Below are 18,512 nucleotides of genomic sequence, written 5' to 3'. Positions count from 1 at the left end.
TTTCATTAATTTATTGCCGTTGATGCGGCTCATTGTTTCCCGAAATTTAATTGCTCACAAGTTTAATAAAAATTTCTCGCTAACTTTGCAATATTCTACCTCTCGTCTCTGAAATAAACCTTATTTGTTCCACTTTCCGCTGCAATAAACTTCAACTTATTGCGCAATCTCTGTTAACAGGTGGTCGCAGATACACTCACAACGAGTCAGACGTTTTACAAGTGTTTATATTTCATAACCAGGGGACAGAATTTAAAAAATTCATTTCGCGAATGTTGAAGCAAACTATATAAAGGCGTCAGTTAAGAAAAGCAATTTAACACAGAGTTTCAGTTCAATACAAAAATCAAATCGAACTTTCGGTCAAAAAAACATTTTATAATTCAGTCAAGACAGACTTGTTCGAACAGTGGTTGTCGATTTCTAAAAGTAACAAGACAAAAAAAGCTTAAACTTAACGATCGACCTTACAGACAAGTTGATATGTTTGAACGTGAAAGCTTTCAAAAGCGGGAATAAAAAACACTGGTGCTTTGATATTTTTAAAAGCACGATTTTCTATTATTAGCTAATTCAATTAAGTTTACCCGTAAAAAGACAAAAATTAGAAAATAGCTTCTTTTAAAGGCAAACAGTTTTCTAATTTGTCTTTAACTTGAACACGGTTTTCGCAAAAAATTCAGGTCACAAGACCCATTAACCTGCGACAGAAAAACCAACGCGTTTAAGATGAAGTGACAAAAATGTAGCGAAAAAAACAAGCTTTGAATTTTACGAACGGTAAGAATGCTAGAAGTGGCAGTAGTCAAGAAATAAGCGGGCTTCTGGACAGGAAATCGCAATTGAGAAGCTGGACATGCTATCTGGACGATGGAAATCCAGCAAGGCTAAAAACACGTCTCAATACGGAAGGATGGAAGCAGACTAAATGTTGCGCACGAAATATGCAGAGGTGGAGATTCACCTAAACAACCGTCGAAACTAAAAAAAAACAAAACAAGTAGAGGTGTTCAATTGGATTACAAAAATGACGTGAAAATAAGAAGCTGCGTGACAAAAAAAGTTGTTAAAATTGAAACATCTGAATAGCATTTAAACTTCAAGCCAGCATAAACGTGACCTAATTGTACAGAGACGCACAAGGGACGTCTTGTACTACATGCGCGCCACAAACGTTAGTCATGCGACAGATGGGTGGTATATAAAGGTTTGCGGTGTTTCAATAGTTGGGTGGTGAAAGGCTTTGGGCGAACCATTATACCTCGCACACTAAAACAAACATACTTTCAAAGTCGTGCTCAGTCCTGGCCTTAAATATGCCAGCCCTTTTGACCAATGGTTCCCAAACTTATTTGGCGAGTGGCACACTAAAAAATAACTTTAATATTTTGCGGCACACTTTTAACAGAACAATATAGTAACTTTACAATCGCCCTTAATCCACGAAAAACTGTTCTACATGTCTCAATATTATTAATTTTATGATGGATACTGCATATTTAAGTGTAAAATGATTGCGTGTATACCTATATTGGCACAACAAATCTCTGTTTTCCGAAATTACAAACTGTTTTGTGGCACAAGGTTTTGGAAAACTGCTTTCGACTCCTGGAGATAACTTTTCGGCGCTGGTCTCGAGTCTTACCACTTTTTCCTTCGGTGGTTTATATTGCCAACAATAGTTGTGTTAGGGTGAGAGTTAGCGTTTGGGTGGGTCAAGTATTATTATTATATTTATTTTCCCATATATTTATTTCTTCCTTGCAATTCTATTTTGACAACTCGTTTCGTAAATCTAGATAAAAGTGGTTGGATTCTAGACGAGCGCTAAATTTCAACTCCAACACATCCTTTGTCCAGGTTTTCCTATATCTTTGTAAAGTGGACGACATGTATTAGTTTTTTATTATTCCACGTAACTGTCTTCCAGATTTCAGTATTTATTTATTTTTGTTTTTTAGTTGACAAGTGTTAAGATATTTTGTTTATTTTAATATTTTGTAAATGTGGAAAAATTACTTAAAAAGTTTGGAATAAGAACCTAGTTCAAACGTAATCTTATCGCAACTTTTTTTTAAATGCAGAAATTTAGAGTGAGTGAAAATTTAGGTTGTGAAGTAAATTAATTGAACTTGATTTCCATTTAGTTGTTCAAAAAACTTTAAAATATAAAGCACCAAAGAAAAACACATCTTGTAAATTCTAAATGTATTTTGTGTTTTTTTGATATTTTGTGAATGCGACACAAATTCCTTAATAAGTTTGGAATTAGAAACTAGTTGACACGTAAATTGATCGCAACTCTTTTACAACGTAGCATAAATCAAAATCCGTGGTTTGTCGTGAAAATTGATCAAACTTAATCTTGATTCAGTTATTCATATAAAACTTTAAATATTGGCCGAAAAAACAAAGAAAAGCACAACGAAGAAATTCTAAAGGACAAACCTGATTCACATGAACTTTCACATGACATTTTTCATCTCATATGATACTCGTTTTTCTCTTCCAACTCACAAAGTTCTCCGCGGAAACTCACGTTGATGCTCACGTCAAGATCACGCTGATCATGAAAAATATGACATGAGTTAATAAAAATAAAACGTAAAAACATTACAAAGTATGGACAAAAAATTTGTTTTTATAAAGTAACTATCACCAGCAGTTTAAATGAACTATCGTGATTTTGCACTGTCCGCTAGTCTTGAGCCACTGATCAAAATGGCTAGTCTTTTAAAGATCATTGAGTCAAAATACTTGACTTGAAAGTGTTTTCAGGAAACAATGTTTTAGTTGGATCACATGGAAAATATGAGTTCGTGAAAAAAAAAACGTGACAACAAAGTTACAAAATTACAGGCAATTGACATTTAGTTTAACACACAATAGGCGTATATAGTTTGTTTTTATAAAGTAACTATCACTACCACCAGTTTGAATGTACTTTATTTGTTTTATTTATTATTGTATAATACTAAGCTAGCAATTACGTGTGGCTGCTATACAGCCGGAATATATTTTATCCTCATCCAAACAGGCCCAGATATTCCAACAATAAAAACTAAAAGCGAATAAATTGTTGCGTTGTTTATTTAATGCAGGTTTTTCCTAAAAATTATTTTATTGTGTCCAGAGGCTCGAAAAGTTAAAAACATGAAAAGCTCGAAAAGTTAAAAACACAAAATTCGAAATGATGTAGGTATGATATACCGGGAGCCTTCGGAAAGAAATGACCGAAATCAGTGGACCACTGGACCTTATCACTATGTCCGTGCTAGTTTCTCGTTAAGTCTCACCTTATTCCTGTTGTTTGGTTTTACACAGAGAGTGCCTGATATTTCCTCGCCACGTTTTGCTGTGATGTAATCCTTCAGGTAGAATACTGTCTGCTTCCAGTGAGTATAAGGGGCTTCAGGGCCTGAATTTAAAAATTATGAAATTAGATTACAAAACTTATCAAAACGTTGTTGGGAGTTAAGAAGTTAAAAAGTCTGGATTGTATTGAATTTGACGATCTTTCGATAAACTAACCTTCTCCAAATTAATAGTTTGTTAGATTTTTAAAATTAGATTTAAACTATTCCCTTCTACTCTGAAAAATCTGCAGGTAATCCTTAATTTTGATTTTCCAAAAAAGTTTGACTTTAAAAAAATCTACATAAAATCTCCCTACCTATTGTATGGTAATTACCTGTTGAGAATCCGGTTCTCTTGTGACATTTTGTGAACTCGACGCTGAAGAAAGTGACGAGTGCTTGCATGTAATCGTTGCGGTTTACCAAAAGGTGAAAGTTTGCCGAGAAGTCCAAGTCAGCCTCGGTCACCGTGTAAAGGTCAACTTCCTAAAAAAGTACCAAAGTTTTAGCACTGTATGAGAAAACGGGGCCGGGGTAGTAGTCGTTAAAATTTGTAATCTGTTAAATATCATGACTTCATAGCTTGCATTTAGTAATATTTTGTGATATGTAGGGTTTGGATTTTGTGCTCGCCTGCTCGCCAATAAGTGCAATTCACGTCCTTCAAGGATTTGCAAAAGGCATGCCGGCTTTTTTGGCGAGTGTAAATATTAATTAAATACCAACCCTGATATGGCTCTATCTCTAAAAAATAGTGCTAGAAGCAATCTTATTAAAAGCTATTAATTGTCTTATGATTCGTATCAGTTTTTGTTATTTTAATTTCATCATCTTGCTTCTAATATATATTTTTTTAATTTTTTATTAAAATGTCTTAATTATACTGAAAAGTGTTTTGCATTATTATTATTTTGCACTTGCAAAATTTTAACAGTGTTTTACGAAAAAACAAAATATTTCATTTCAGTTTCGTAAACAAAAAGTTTATTCAACAATCAACAACACTTTTTTCAGTTTAGCGGTCCCAACAACATACCTTAAACATGCAAGAAATTAAGTAAATATTTCCTTTACGACACTTATTTCAGTTTAAACATACCTTAACCATACAAGCGTTTGTGATCACTTGCTTCGGTTCCACAACATCAACAATAGGTTCAGAAATGGCAACCTGAAAATAATAAATTAACAAAAATAATTAGAAATAAATGGCAGGCAGCCTAATAATATATTTTGAATCCAAAAAGGTTGAGTAAATCAACTTCATTATCACAAAGATGTTTCAATTTGTTATTTTTCTTTATATTTGTTTAATTTTGTTCAAAATGCTGAAAAGGCAGTTTTCTAAAACTGAATTATTTATAATTATTTAGTGCTACTGGTAGATACTTTATTTAACCTGGGCAACGCTGGGTTAAAATTATGCGGGTAAATATTATATTTATCCTGGGCAACATCAGGCATTTCTTCTAGTTTATTTTATTTTATATTTAGTGCAACTTACATCTCTGATGCAACTCATGTCGAATCCGTAGACGTTGTCCCACCAGTTTATCTTGTCGTCTTTAAACTGACGATCCTCGATCGCCGTTACGTACAAACTTGCTTTGTCTGGGAAAATTAGGCCGTCAGGAGCCTTCAAACATAATTTCATTTAAGCTTTTCACAATATACTGTATAAAAAAATTAAAAACAAAATCGCACAAAGTGATCGAACATGAAAAAACACCAATTTTTTTACAGAAGTCTTTTAAAACGGTGTCGCATTAGGAATAAAAAAATGAATTATGCATTTTTGTAGTTTTTATTTTTGGGGGGTTAAGGTTTTTTTCGCCAAAATGTATTGCATAGTGTTTAGAAGTGCAATTGTAGGCTAAAACTTCTAGTGTAGCGGTTTATAACTTACCAGCCACTTATCGCGAGCATAGAGTACTGTGTTTAGCATCGATTCGTAGAAGAGACAGTAACCCATCCACTCGCTAATAATAATATCAACTTTCTCGACGGGAAGAACCACTTCTTCCACTTTGCCCTTGACAAGTGTAACAACTGAAACAACAATTACATCTTTGTTAGGAAGAATCCTAAGTTGTTTCAAACGAAACTCACAAATTATCAGGACACCACAAAGTTACTATCTTGCATAAGTTTTAGTTACTTACATAAACATAGTATTATTGCTTTGTATTTCACTAGGTGTGTTCTTGGCACTCAAGAACCCCAAACTCAGTGTCCATGGCATTATCACATTATATTGGATAAAATATCAAACATAAATTGATGCTTTAAAAGTTACATCTTGGCAACATTTAAACGAAAGTGAGTTTGAACAAAACTGTGTTTTGTTAACACATGTCAAATAAAATCAGGGCGGAAAGACAGAGCTGGATCTTAGCATTTTAACCGAACTTGCCATTTTAAATTTTGAGAGCTAAAGATATGAATTTTTTATCTGTTATAGCTCAAAAGAATATTAAATTGCTAAAATGAAAACTACTAAACAGTTTAGTTTGACAAATGTAACGGAGCCTTTAGATAAGTGTTTGATGGCTTCGGAGCAAGGCCAATGCTGTTTTACTGTGGCTCCCCATCCCTAAATAAAACAGCAAATGGATAAAGATAAACTCACTATGGTCAAGTTTATTTGCGGTGACAATTTTTTGTGCATATTCAACGATGCTCGAGCACTCGACCCCAATGACCTTGGCAGCACCGGCCTTGGCTGCAAACATGGATAGAACCCCGGTTCCGCAGCCCACATCGAGGACCACTTTCCCACGGAATAAATGCTTGTTGTGGTAGATTGAATTGCGGTAGGTTAAAGTACGCACTTCATCTTTTAACATTTCCTAAAGGGTTAAAACAAATAAAACAATGCCAAACTATACCATCAAAATATGAACTGAAAGTTTTAAATAAAACAACTTGCTATTTTCTTAAAAAAACATTCTTTTTTTTGTTATATTTCTTTTTTACATTTTCTAAATTGTAAACAAAAAAAGCAATCAAGAAGAAAACTGAAGTGTTAAAAAAAATAAAAGCATTTACACTTAAAACATCTTTGTCTTAAAACACGAAAACTGTTTAGGATTAAAACGAGTAGTTCTCGAAATCCCCATTTTCTTCTTCAATAAGAAACTGTATCAAAAAATATTTATTATGCAACTGATGAGATTATGCAAAAAATTATAATTTGTGTTTAGGGTTCAGATTATGACTACCGTATTTCACGGACCGTTAAGCGCACAATAAATTGCTGTGATTTGATTTTTGTTCATACATAAGGCGCACCGGGTTATAAGCCGCACGATCAATTTATCCAAATCACCCGGGCGTCCGCAACACGCTGAGGCCTCCATAAAAAAGCTGACACTTCAGCTGCATGGTAAACCGCTCCGCTCTTCCTCCTACTCCTCCCACTTTTTCTGCGCTCCTCTTTTTCGTCTATCGGTACTGGTTTTAAGTGTAGGCAATAAAGCACTACCATACTTGATCCATACATTATGTGCACCGGCTTATAAGGCGCACAATCAATTTATGAGGAAAAAATGGATTTAAACTGCACCCTATGGTCCGTAAAATATGGTAAACAATGATTAAAAAAAATTTAAAGTTGAACAAAGTATTGATTCATAAAGAGAAATATTCTTAACAAAAATAAAATTCACGATGGAAATTCGAAAGGCTGTATTTTCAAGACAATTAAACAATGAACCAACTGACCTCGTGAATTCCGAAGTGAGCGTATGAATCAAAATAATAGTCTTTGGAGGTCATTTTGTCGGGTGAAAGATTTCCCATCACAGTTTCGTCAGACTTTTGGCCATCCTTTGTGGAATGGACACTTGTCGACTCTTCAGACTTCATCACCTGAAACAAAATGAAACCAAGGTTAAACTAACAAATTTTGTCCGGTGCTAGAAGTTTCCTAAAATAAAAACTTTGGTTAGAGTTTGGCTTATTCATATTTAATCTCATTCATCCAGATTGTAGGCTAGAATACTACCACAAAAAACAATATTTTGTTTAGGGTGCTGGTTAGCGTTTAGGTTTGGGCCACTGTGTAAAGTATGGCAAGTGCACCCACAAGTTTTTTTCAACCTTTATAAACTGCACCCCAAAAATGTAAAACACTTCATAAAGCGCAACCCAAAATTTGAACTTTTTTTACCTCTGTTGCACCCGATCACCCTGATTTTTTAGCTGTGCACCGCAAGATCTTGTCGAGATGAGCCTTACTTTCAAGAATGGGGTTTGAATAGGTGGGGCAATACTATTAAATAATAAAACTTGACGCACCCTCACCCAAATAAAATCGGAAACACAGTTATATAATAAATAAACAGTAACAACCTACTTGACGTAGAAACCTACAATATTTTAGGCACTGGATATTAGCCTACTAAAACAAAAAGCTTTTCATACCTTTGTGGCGGGTTCAATTATTTTAGCTTCAGTAACCTCCATTGAATTTGTGTTTTAAATTATTGATTTGTAGACCAAATAGTTGAATTAAATTGCCAAGAATAAAATAACAGCCTAATTCTAAACAACAACAAAAATTTCTGTTAAATTATGAACGGTTTATGTGATACAAGATTGCCACACAACTTTATGAAAAATTAAGAAATTGAAAGAACTTTCTACAAAATTAGTAGGTTTATAAAGAGTTAATATTGGGTTACTTAAGGAGTTTGAATATAGTTTGAAAACAAAACAAGATAAAGCATGGCCAACACAATGAAAAGTGTACAGCAGCAATTTAATGACACTTTGAAAAACACATACCATAACCAAAACATAAAATAAATTTGGAGATTATTGAAAAAACATAAGGCTTTTTTACAATTCGAAAAACTTTCACAAGACTATGCGGCAAACCTGTTAAGACTGCAATAACTGAAAAGTTTAAATTTAAACCAGGCGTCAAAAACATAACCCAAATACGGTTTATAAATTATAGTCACATTGTACATAAACATGAGTTATATGTGTTAGTTTGAAATTCATTTGACAGTATAAAATACAGCAGAACAAATTGCGTTATTTTTCCAATATCAACTGTTGGTTTATTTGTCAACACCGCCATAATAACAGAAATGTTTTCGTTGTTGCTTGCATCCTTTTGAACAGTTAATCCAGCTTGACAAATCCAATATCCTTCGCGAATTCGCGGAAACATTGCCGAGAGATGTTGAGGCCATATTTTCTGATCAAACCATGTCGGTTTCCTGTAATACGACAGAAACGTGAACCACGTCCAAATTTTCGGGGGTGAGAGTGCCAGATATTCTGATGACCCATCTTTTTTTCGATTTCGCTAAAAAGCCTGTTCCAGTATATCGGCAAATTGCAAGAGAAATTTTTCATGAATTGTAAAACGAAAAAACACGTGAAATAATATATCCTGAAGACCAGAGCCACAAATTTCGCAACTTTACATTTATAATAAAGATTATTGTAAAGGTATTAAATTGAAGTTAAAGTGGTTTATTTTTAAGAAAAATATAAGCGCTTAAATTAATCTTAAAGTTAAAATAATAAAAACTGCCCTTTAAAATGGTAATTTTTTTGCACAAAAAAGCTTTTTGTTTGAAAATAAATTATAGAATTCTACACAAGATTTAACTCAATTTACAAATTTAGTTTTTAAGCTTTTTTCTATTAATTCCTATAATATTAATTCTAAAGTACGTTTATAAATAAAGAGATAAAAACTTATTCCGTTACAGTATCTTAAACGGTTTTTTCCCTTTTGATTTACGGTAAACAAAAATTGTCGTCATAGAAATTAAGACGCTTTGTATTTGATTTGAATGATATTATTCCCCAAATTAAAGCAACAACGCTAAACAGAGATTATTTATGAGAAAAATAACAATCACTTTCTATTTAGCATAGGACTAGTTGAGCTAATTAAATTAAAGGATGCGTTAAAGGCGTCTACAGCTCAATTAAAAAAATGTAGCATAACCGAAAGTTGGTCGAGACAATTTCGTTCAGTGTTTTATATTACTAACATTACAGCGTTTAGGTTTGGGTGCGTCAAGTAATATGAGTATATTTATTCGTCATATGTATTTCTTCATTGCAATTTCCATTTAAACAACTCGTTTTGTTACTGTAAAAAAGTCTGTATTGAAGCGTCGAAAAAAGATGATAGTGTTAAACTTAGCCCATTTGACTCTGTTATTCACATTCAAGTTATGTATTTAAGTGTTAGAATGTATTTTACAATTGGCTTACATACACCAGTAAAAAAACGACTTATACAGCAGTTAAGGAGTCGGATTTATTTACAGCTATGTGCTACAACTAGATTTCAAATTGTTTACTTATACCTGTGGGGTTTATTCATATATTACGATATATCAATAAGCCTATGAATACAAGTAGTCTCAGATTGTATTTAAAAATAATATTTTTTAATATACAGTTAGACCATTTATTTCTACCCTTAAGAACACTAACTTTCTTAAAATCTAGGAACCTTACAAATTCAATGTTTTGTAAGAGTTATGAAATGTTTTCGGGAATAACAGTCTAAAGGTATTTTCTCTCGATACTGTGATTTCAGTTTTTAGGATACAATAGCCCAGAGGTTCACAAACGGTGTGGCATGCCTTCCTGGTGCATCGTTTTAATTTTCAAAGGGTGTCGCTAAATTATTACATTTTATACCGTATCTAAAGTTTATTGCAATTATAAAATCCTTGCAGACATTATTAACACCTTAGTTGTGGAAAATTTTAGTAAAAACTAGTGAAATCTTTATCGCTTGGCGCATCACAAGTCCAATTAACGTTTCCCAAGGAGTCGCAAGAAAACGGTTTGAGGAACACTGAAAGCCAATAAAATACTTAGTAATTCATAGCAATAGAGTAAACCTATTTATTTGCAGAATACATTTCAAATTAAAATGGCTAATTCTGAGAGAAGTCGTCGGCACTCTTTGTCCAGCAGTAGGGATAGTTTGGAAGAAATTATCATCGAACTTTACAAAAAATCTTTGGATCAGGATCATGAAAAGAAGAAAAAAAAACCCAAAAGGTTTAAATACTTAGTATTTTTATTAATTTAAATCAAGTTTCCCAAATATTTGTGCATGGTAGTCCTTCTCATGGGCTCTCAACAATTTGTGTCTGTTTATGATTCATTTGAATATGACACAAGACAGGCCTTAAAAGTCATAATGAAAATCATAAATTTAAGTTTAAGATTAAAACATCATTCGCTTGTCAAGCCCCCTAATACTCTATGCCCACAAAATAAGGCCAAGAAACCTGGACTCTGATTTAAACTCACAAAAAAATGTTATGGAAAAGACTTACATTTTTTTTCATAATTAGGTTCTGCTTATTTTATATTGAGTAATCATTATTTCTCTTGTATTCAGACCAACTTCTGCCAGTCCCTATCAAAAAAAGGTTGCACCTGAGAGTATGTCAACACTCAATAAATCGGTAATTAAATATTATATTTTATTCTAAATATATTTCAAAAGTGTATAACTGTTTTTCTTTCAAACGAAACTCTATTGAATTTTTTTTGTAAATATGGCTGATAACATAGTACGAATATCAAAGCCAATAAACAAGTAGGTATTATTTTTAACTTTTTGAATAACTCTTTATTCATTTTCAACAATGTTGAAATCTTTTTTTTTCATTTCCAAACTATTTTATTTTATTTTTAACAATGTTAAAATGTTGAAATGAATAAAGAAATATTTAAAATGTTTAAAATTCTACCTACTTCGTAATGGGCTTTGATATTATTACTAAAAACATATACCGAAAGCCATTGCAAACTCTTCACCGAATCTTTCGATCAATGAAGAAAGCAGGGCTGACTAGAAAAACAACTAGCCTGGAGTGAGGTTCGAACTCACAACCTCCGGTCAAGCCGGGACCATAAGCTGTAGATATGTAAGCCATAATCGTTGGTCAAAAAGCAGCTTCAGAAGGACTAGATTTCAGTTGTAAACACACAAATGTGTGTTCATGTTTCATTGGATAAGTGAAAACATTTTAGAAATATCTATAAACTCTAAAAGCAAGACTATTAAATGTACCCATCAAATGTTTTTTCAATTTGTTTATCAGTTAAATTTTATGCAAACTAAAGCGAACAATTCAAGATTCAAAAGCAAAACTATTTCTCACTTACTTTACCAGCGACGACCGATGTCGGCCAAACCTAGCAGCAGGCGAAGGTTGAACAGCTTAAATATTTCGGCCCCAAGCAGATTTTCACAACAAGCTCATTCCGAGGTCAAAGCTGATGACGATCATTCATCTTCTTTTACAAGCGATAGCAACGACCAATCTGATCAGGTAAAACTGATTTTATGCCTCTCTTCTATTGTTTGCAAAGTTAGTGTGTTTCTTTAAATACTCTTTTTTGACGGGATTTATATTTTGAAATTCTATATGTAGTAAAATGTTTCACTTTTTTCTATGTATAGGGGAAATTTATTAGATTTATTATTTTTGTGTGTTTTTAGGAAAATAAATTCAATGTGGATGAAGCCAGGAATCCTCATAAGATTTCTATGCGAAAAAGATCAAAATCAGCGCAAGCTGGAACAAGGTATTTTGTGTACAGTTCTGGACAATGTTAGAATTTACAAATATTGACTTTTCAAATGCCTTGACTTAACCTAACCAATTCATGCACAAGACATTGTTTAGATCAGGGATGTCCAACCCGCGGCCCGCCTAATGTTCATGTGCGGCCCACCACTTATTCTCACTTTCAGTAGCCTTTATTTAAAACAATTGTTTCAAATATCATCAAATCGTGTAGAACGCGCAGTATTTGATGTAGGCCCAATCTTAGATTTTTCTGAGACTATAATCGAGACTATAAAGTTGCATTTCAACATCCATCAAACTCTTGAGAACCCATCATTGTTAAGCATTAATTCATGCAAAATATGTGATTTAGGTGCTTTAGTTAAATACACTCTAGTAAAATTATGTTATTTGGTCAATTAATGCAAAAAAATCTAACTTGCCCTTTCTATCTTTTTTAGCATTTTCTGTGCAAAATATTGTCCAGAAAGAAACATGTCCCCCAAATTTTTTAAGTTTTAATTTATTTTTAATGTCAATGATGTGGATTTGATTTCTAATACAAATCTTCTAATACACAGTCTAGGACAGGTGTTCTTAAACTGGGGTCCATGGACCCCTTGGGGGTCCGTGAAGTAGTTTTAGGGGGTCCATGAAGGCCCAATTGAAATATTAGTGTATATTACAAAAGTTACCATTTTCTCAAAGGAAACAGTTTAATTAATAATAAAACGGTTTTGCTCTGTACGTATTTAGACTCCATTTCACTTTCACATTTTTGGACCGAAATCAGCAGATTTATAAAGTTTATTTGTATTGTGATGTATTTTTGAATTTTTTTCCCCTACCAGGGTTCACACAAGGCCCCAAAAAATTTTAGGGGTCCGCGGTAAAAAAAGTTTAAGAGCCCCTGGTCTAGGACTAAGACTTGACTTGCTAATTTTGGCTAGGGCTAAATTTTTTTAACAAATGACTTGACTTTAAAACTGTCTTTTTTACACTGCTTAATTTTGGAAAGAAGTTTAGGGAAAAATAAAATGGCTGAGTTCAACTCATCAAACCGGTTGTACTAAGTTTTTAGTACTAGAATTTGCTACACGAGATAAAATGTTGCTTTATAAATTTGTTTACACCCGGAAGAATGATTCCTATCTATGAAGTTTTTAGTAGTTTGTTTTCGGTAAACTAAAAACACGATTGTGGCTGACAAAATTCCCCTGTTCTTAATTGGTTTTCCCTGTTCTTACTCCACTCTGAAAAAAGTGAACAACGTTAAGATAAAAGCAACGTTATTAAACAACATAAAGATAGAGAGTTTTACAAGAAACGTTATTTCGTCTATTCTATCGGGATCCCGGTAGTCCATTGATTACTGAAAACAAAGAAACAAATTTTGGAGCATAATGGTTGGAGGTTGTAGTTAGTCATAGAATGAATATTAAAGCCCATACAGAAGTAGCTAATTACCTATAAAATTGTGATCTGTCCACACCTCTTTCAAAAGCATTAATTTTCTTTTTGTTTTGTATATAGTTTTTTAAATTGATTTAACTGTTTTGACTGTTTTTTTTAAACGTTGTTAAATGACCCTGATTTGGTTTAGAGTCTTTCACTAAAGGCATGTTTTGTCCATATATTAAAAAAAACACTTACTATAAATAATTGGCTAGGCTCATAACTTACTATTTATTCAATGCATTTAGCCTTTCGTCAGACGTTTATTGTTTAATTTTTTAGAAACCATACAAAATATAAGCCTCACAATAATCAAACAATCATTTAGCATGTATACACTGAATACATTGCGAAGCAATAATTTTCAACAAACAATGTTACCATCATAAAAGATAAAATGAAAACAAGAATTAAACGTTGCCTTAGAAAGAAAATTTAGATCAGCGGTTCCTAAACTTGGGTGCATGCAGCAGTTTCAGATGGTCCAAGGAGAATAAGTCTTTTCAACATTAGACTTAAGCGAATGTTTTAAACATTATCTGTCTTCATTGCTGTCTTTAGTTATGCTTTATTATTCGATCATATAGCATGTTTTATGATGTCTCTTGTGACATCATAAAGTACCTATTATGTTGTACCACCTGCTATCAGAGAGTTGTTTGAATTACTTCTAAAGTTGTTACATTAGAAATATTCATAACTGCACTAGTGTACTACAAGGAATGTGGGTCAACTGACCCTTGAATTTATATAGGGCCGCAAAATATCAAAATAATTGCAACGGGTCCACCAGGTCAAATTTTTAGAATTTTTTTTAACTGCTGCTTTAGATAAAAATGTGTCTTGTTAAGAATTAAAAAAAAAAATAGGGACGAACATTATAATAAACATCAGCCATTATATTAAGTAAACAGCATTTATATTAAGGGTATATTTAAATATTAATTTGCCACAGAACAGAACAATATGCTTTACCATTCTCTGAAACATTCTTTAGTAATTTTTTGAACGGCTACTTATTAATTTTACATAAGGGCAGGCAAGAATACAAGGCTTCAATAAACCATATCTATTATATAACTGATAATAAAAAGGTAATTTGCTATTGCCTTGTTGTTTAGTAATAGTGATTTCCAAGTGTTTGAAGTGAGCCTTTTTTATTGGTGCACCACAAGCTTGAACAGTTTTGAGAATGACTAAACCATTAAAAATTAAAAACTTTTTTTTTAACAATAAGCTTAAAAACTAGACAATTACTTGCATTTAAATTTAGATACTGCGCACACAGCTACACAATACATAAAGAATTTTAAACCAGTTATCTAGCACACTTATCAGAAGTAGGTTTCTGATTAAGAAGTAAAATTAAAATAAGAAAAGCATTAAGGAAATAAGACATAAATGATTATTTATTTGATTTTTCTAGTCTTTCAATATATGTTTCAAGTTGATTAATGCAATCACTGACTTCAAAAAATTTTGGTTGTGACAAGGAACGTAAAACTGCAGCATAATGGGTATTAAAAACTGACAGCTTTTGAGATGCATCACTACATTCTTCGAGTCTTTTTGTGAATGTATCAACCTCTTTTCTTGCTTTGTTTTCTTCATAGAATACCCCTGTAGTTTTTTCAGCTGTGACCATATTCAGTGCTTCTATGCACATTCCTGTGGCGTCATTCAGCTTTTGTTGCATACCTAGACATTTTGCTTTGCCAAATATAGCCCTGAACTGAATATCTTTGTTTGTGAGGTCTTCACAAGTTTCCAGTGTTGTACTGAAATGCTTTGTAGCTTCGCCAAGAAGTGAAACGCTGATCAGACTAAACCCAAGATTGTTTCCCATCATTCCAAGTTCCTACGGAGTTTGTTTTGCCCATTCCAATGCCATTTGGTTGTCCTTTAGTGAATTTCCAGCTTCATTTTTATCAATTTTGTTGTAACAAATGCCAAGACCACTGAAGCACTGTGTTGTGATTTCGCTGTAAATTGATTCACCTAAACATCTACACATCTGTAAAACTTCTTTGTAAACAATAATTGCAGTTGTATATTCTTTCTGCTGCTTATAACAGTTTGCAATGTTGCATTTGCTTTTTAACACACCCGCATCATAGTTATACATCTGGCACAGTTTAATTTCTTCATCATGATTTCTTAGCGCTGTGTCGAATCTGCCAAGAGACATAAAGCACATTCCAATATTGATTTTGCAATTTGCCAAGTCCCAATCACTGTTCAAAACAAGTTTGTCAGATTCCATAACATTGCAATTATTTACTCTTGGAAGCTTATGTCTGAGATTATATTCTTCTTGAAATGCTTTTAATGAATCATCATATTTTTTAAGAAAATAATATGAATGTCCAATTCCATGATAGAGAATGGCCTTTATTCTTTGGTCTTCAATGTTTTTTACCAACTCTCGTTGGAGATCCAATGTCTTTTTAAAACAATGAAGTGCCTTGTATTCATTGCCACATTTCAGAAGTTTTGCTCCGCATTTATACAGATAACTAGCTGTATCAATACTGGATTTTTTAGCGAGTATTTTTTCCAAACATTGTGAAGCTAGTGCAAATTTGTTTTTCAGCATGTAACATTTATGCAAAGATTCTAAGATATCATCTTCTTTTTCCTTTTTTATTAGAGATTCAAGTCCTGTGATGGCCTCATCCAAATGAGAATCACCAGTCTCATTTTCATCCAGCCTATTGTAGTATTTAGCAAATCTGAAATGTATACCACAAGCTTCAAATAAAAACGAGTTATTTTCCTCATAAATTTGAAGTTCAGTTCTTAATGCCAGCAAAATCTTTTTTACAACCAAAATCGATTCATTTTGTTTGTCAAGCATTCCATAGCACTTTTCTTCAAGTTCCAACAAATCTACGGAATATTCTGCTTCGTCATCCAAACTACTCTTGCTCTCTGTATCTGAGTCGTAAGAATTCGGGGAGGAGCTTTCTTGATCTTCATTATCATCAGAATCATCTGCTGATTCAATAGGATTTGTAAAATATTTGATTTTCATTTCTTTTATTATTTCAAAAGCTTCTTCTGGTCTTTTCAGTTTAATCAATAATTTGCAGATCCAGAAATCCAATTGATAACTATTTTCATCACGCCATTCTTCATGTTTTTCACATTCTTCTTTGGTTAATTGTTTTATTAGTTCTTTCGCTTTTTTGTGAGCATGCAAAGCATGTTCATCCTGATGAAACATTCGTGACAAACATTCACCAATATCCATAAAAATTATAATTTTTTTTATCTTAGTGTCGGCTATTTCCAAAGCTTTCAGCAAATGATGCAATGCCTGATGGTATTTTCCCACTAAATAGTAACATCTTCCAGTCTTACAAAAAAAACCTAAGTCTTTATCATCCCGTTTGCAGTTTTCTAACTTCAAACACACTTCAAGAGCATTTGCTTGTTTGTTCATTGCAACAAATGCAAAAATTTTAAAATTATACAGCATGTGTGTTTTTTTAGGGGTTGGACTTTGTGATAGTAACTGATCACACTCTATCATAAGTTCTCCATGCAGCTCAAGAACATAGTATATCCAAATTTTAATAAAAAGGAAAGGGTTTTGTATTATCACCTTTTCATAAGATTCAGTAGAATCCACACTTTCCGAAGAACTGAATTCCTCTTCACCATCTTTTGTGATTTTTTGGCAAACTGATGAAACAATCAACTGCAGAGTTAAAGTATGAAGGAAATAGTTGACAGCAGGGTCTTTACCAAGAAAATAGACGAATATGGAAATTTTGCGATTTCTCTTTTGTTTTATGCAATCGATAATATCATTGCGACCTTTTCGTTTTTGGTAAATATGAAGTCTAAACAGACAAGCAAGGGCAACGGCATATTTTAATTCATTGGCGAAGTTGTCTATTGATGTATCTGATTTAAGAAGGCCAGTTAATATTGATTTAGCTTTAATATTAAATTCTTCATTTTTTGTTAGAGCATCAATAATATCAAATGAAGAGTTTTCCTTGAGTTTATACTGTCGGGCAAGTGCGGAGAGGAATATTGTACTACTTCTATAAAATTCTTTAAGGTTGAAATCTATATATGTGTCAAGATTTTCTAACATTTCTGCAACATCAAACTTTTGCAAATCTTGATCAACCTGTTCGTAAAACGCTTCTGGGATGTCATTTACCTGAATGTGATCAGACACTTTCTTTTCAAACTTTTTATAAGTGGGTGGATTTCCGAAAACAAAACAAGTTTTTGTTAGTAAGTCACTTAGATGATACCCTTCTCTAAGTGTGCTATGTTCCCCGGGTGTTAAAAGTTTAACCATTTCCCCAATCGGTTTAATAAGTTCTAAACCTGGCGCCCCCAGTGGCCAGTTTGAAGAGTGCTTCATGTAGCTGTCAAAAGATATTCCATGTGGCGTAAAAACATCCTTGAACCAATTCTCTTTTTGATTATCCCTGTCATTTATTAATGGAATTGCAACAAGTGGAATTATCGTTTGACCCATGTTAACTAAAAGTAGCTGAAAAATCATGGCAACCCATCGGAAATATTCTAAATCACTATCACTCCTGGTAGCACCGTCATCAAGGACAATTATATTTTCAAAATCAGAGTAAGGCGTAATTTCTTTATTTGCCAGTGAACCCATTCCAACCAAGGCATATTCGCAAGGGGCTGGACCCATTAGTTCAATAGATCTGTCCATAATGTTGGACATGAGAGATGTGTATTCATTTGAAATGTAAGCCTGAAGTTTTTTGACAGAATCAATCTTTTTATTGTTGTCTAAACACTTTGTAATTTCTTTCAACTCCATTGCAACCTTCTTTCTTAAGTTATTTCTTTTTTTGATCAAGGGTTTGATTTGTGTTAGGTCTTTTAGCTTTTCCAAGTCCCTACTTTCTGAAACATTACCTCTGTCAATATTTGCAGTTTCCACTGCCAACTTACAAATTGACTTAAGGTCATCTGTAATTTTGGTGTTCTTTGGATTTCTAAGAGCTGCAGCTTTAAGCAAAACGGCACCTCGGATAAAATAAAGTTTACTTTTGGTATAGGTTTTGGGTTTTTTTGGCTTAGGTTCGTTGTCTTCATTTGGAGTTTCAGAAAGTTGCTTCAAATACCA

At 33.0% G+C, this 18,512-nt stretch overlaps 3 protein-coding genes across 3 annotated transcripts in view; 1 reads left to right on the top strand and 2 right to left on the bottom strand.

The window, feature by feature from the left end:
* Positions 1 to 215: 215 nt before the first annotated feature.
* LOC146139139 (protein arginine N-methyltransferase 1-like) lies at positions 216 to 7,903 on the bottom strand. Its single transcript, XM_083393080.1, has 10 exons — positions 7,782 to 7,903; positions 7,080 to 7,226; positions 5,986 to 6,205; positions 5,263 to 5,405; positions 4,861 to 4,992; positions 4,456 to 4,527; positions 3,692 to 3,842; positions 3,297 to 3,418; positions 2,449 to 2,563; positions 216 to 981 (listed from the first exon to the last, which is right to left on the bottom strand). Exons 1-9 carry the CDS (start codon positions 7,821 to 7,823, stop codon positions 2,480 to 2,482), a joined length of 1,113 nt encoding a protein of 370 aa, XP_083249206.1. The 5' UTR covers positions 7,824 to 7,903; the 3' UTR covers positions 216 to 981; positions 2,449 to 2,479.
* LOC146139138 (small ribosomal subunit protein uS14-like) lies at positions 7,900 to 8,735 on the bottom strand. Its single transcript, XM_083393081.1, has one exon. It carries the CDS (start codon positions 8,724 to 8,726, stop codon positions 8,490 to 8,492), a length of 237 nt encoding a protein of 78 aa, XP_083249207.1. The 5' UTR covers positions 8,727 to 8,735; the 3' UTR covers positions 7,900 to 8,489.
* Positions 8,736 to 10,269: 1,534 nt separating this feature from the next.
* LOC146139137 (doublecortin domain-containing protein 1-like) overlaps positions 10,270 to 18,512 on the top strand; it is a 36,808-nt gene continuing 28,565 nt past the window's right edge. The window contains exons 1-4 of the mRNA XM_083391697.1: positions 10,270 to 10,406; positions 10,753 to 10,819; positions 11,534 to 11,692; positions 11,863 to 11,948. Of these exons, the coding sequence (XP_083247823.1) occupies positions 10,276 to 10,406; positions 10,753 to 10,819; positions 11,534 to 11,692; positions 11,863 to 11,948 (443 nt within the window). The 5' untranslated portion in view covers positions 10,270 to 10,275. The remainder of the gene's footprint in view (positions 10,407 to 10,752; positions 10,820 to 11,533; positions 11,693 to 11,862; positions 11,949 to 18,512) is intronic.

This window comes from Ascidiella aspersa, chromosome 6 (assembly GCF_963924565.1).
Source record: "Ascidiella aspersa chromosome 6, kaAscAspe10.2, whole genome shotgun sequence".
NCBI classification, from domain to species: Eukaryota; Metazoa; Chordata; class Ascidiacea; order Phlebobranchia; family Ascidiidae; genus Ascidiella; species Ascidiella aspersa.
The sequence above is the reverse complement of the archived record's forward strand: the minus strand, read 5'-3'. Positions and strand labels throughout refer to the sequence as shown.

Bases quoted from the DNA above. Each gene is read 5' to 3' on its own strand.
- LOC146139139 (XM_083393080.1), bottom strand. From the start codon at position 7,823: ATGGAGGTTACTGAAGCTAAAATAATTGAACCCGCCACAAAG. The intron at 5,406-5,985 runs GTGAGTTTATCT...TTGTTGTTTCAG, and splicing joins CGCAAATAAACTTGACCATA to TTGTTACACTTGTCAAGGGC. The intron at 4,993-5,262 runs GTAAGTTATAAA...TTATGTTTGAAG, and splicing joins ATGCTCGCGATAAGTGGCTG to GCTCCTGACGGCCTAATTTT.
- LOC146139138 (XM_083393081.1), bottom strand. From the start codon at position 8,726: ATGAAAAATTTCTCTTGCAATTTGCCGATATACTGGAACAGGCTTTTT.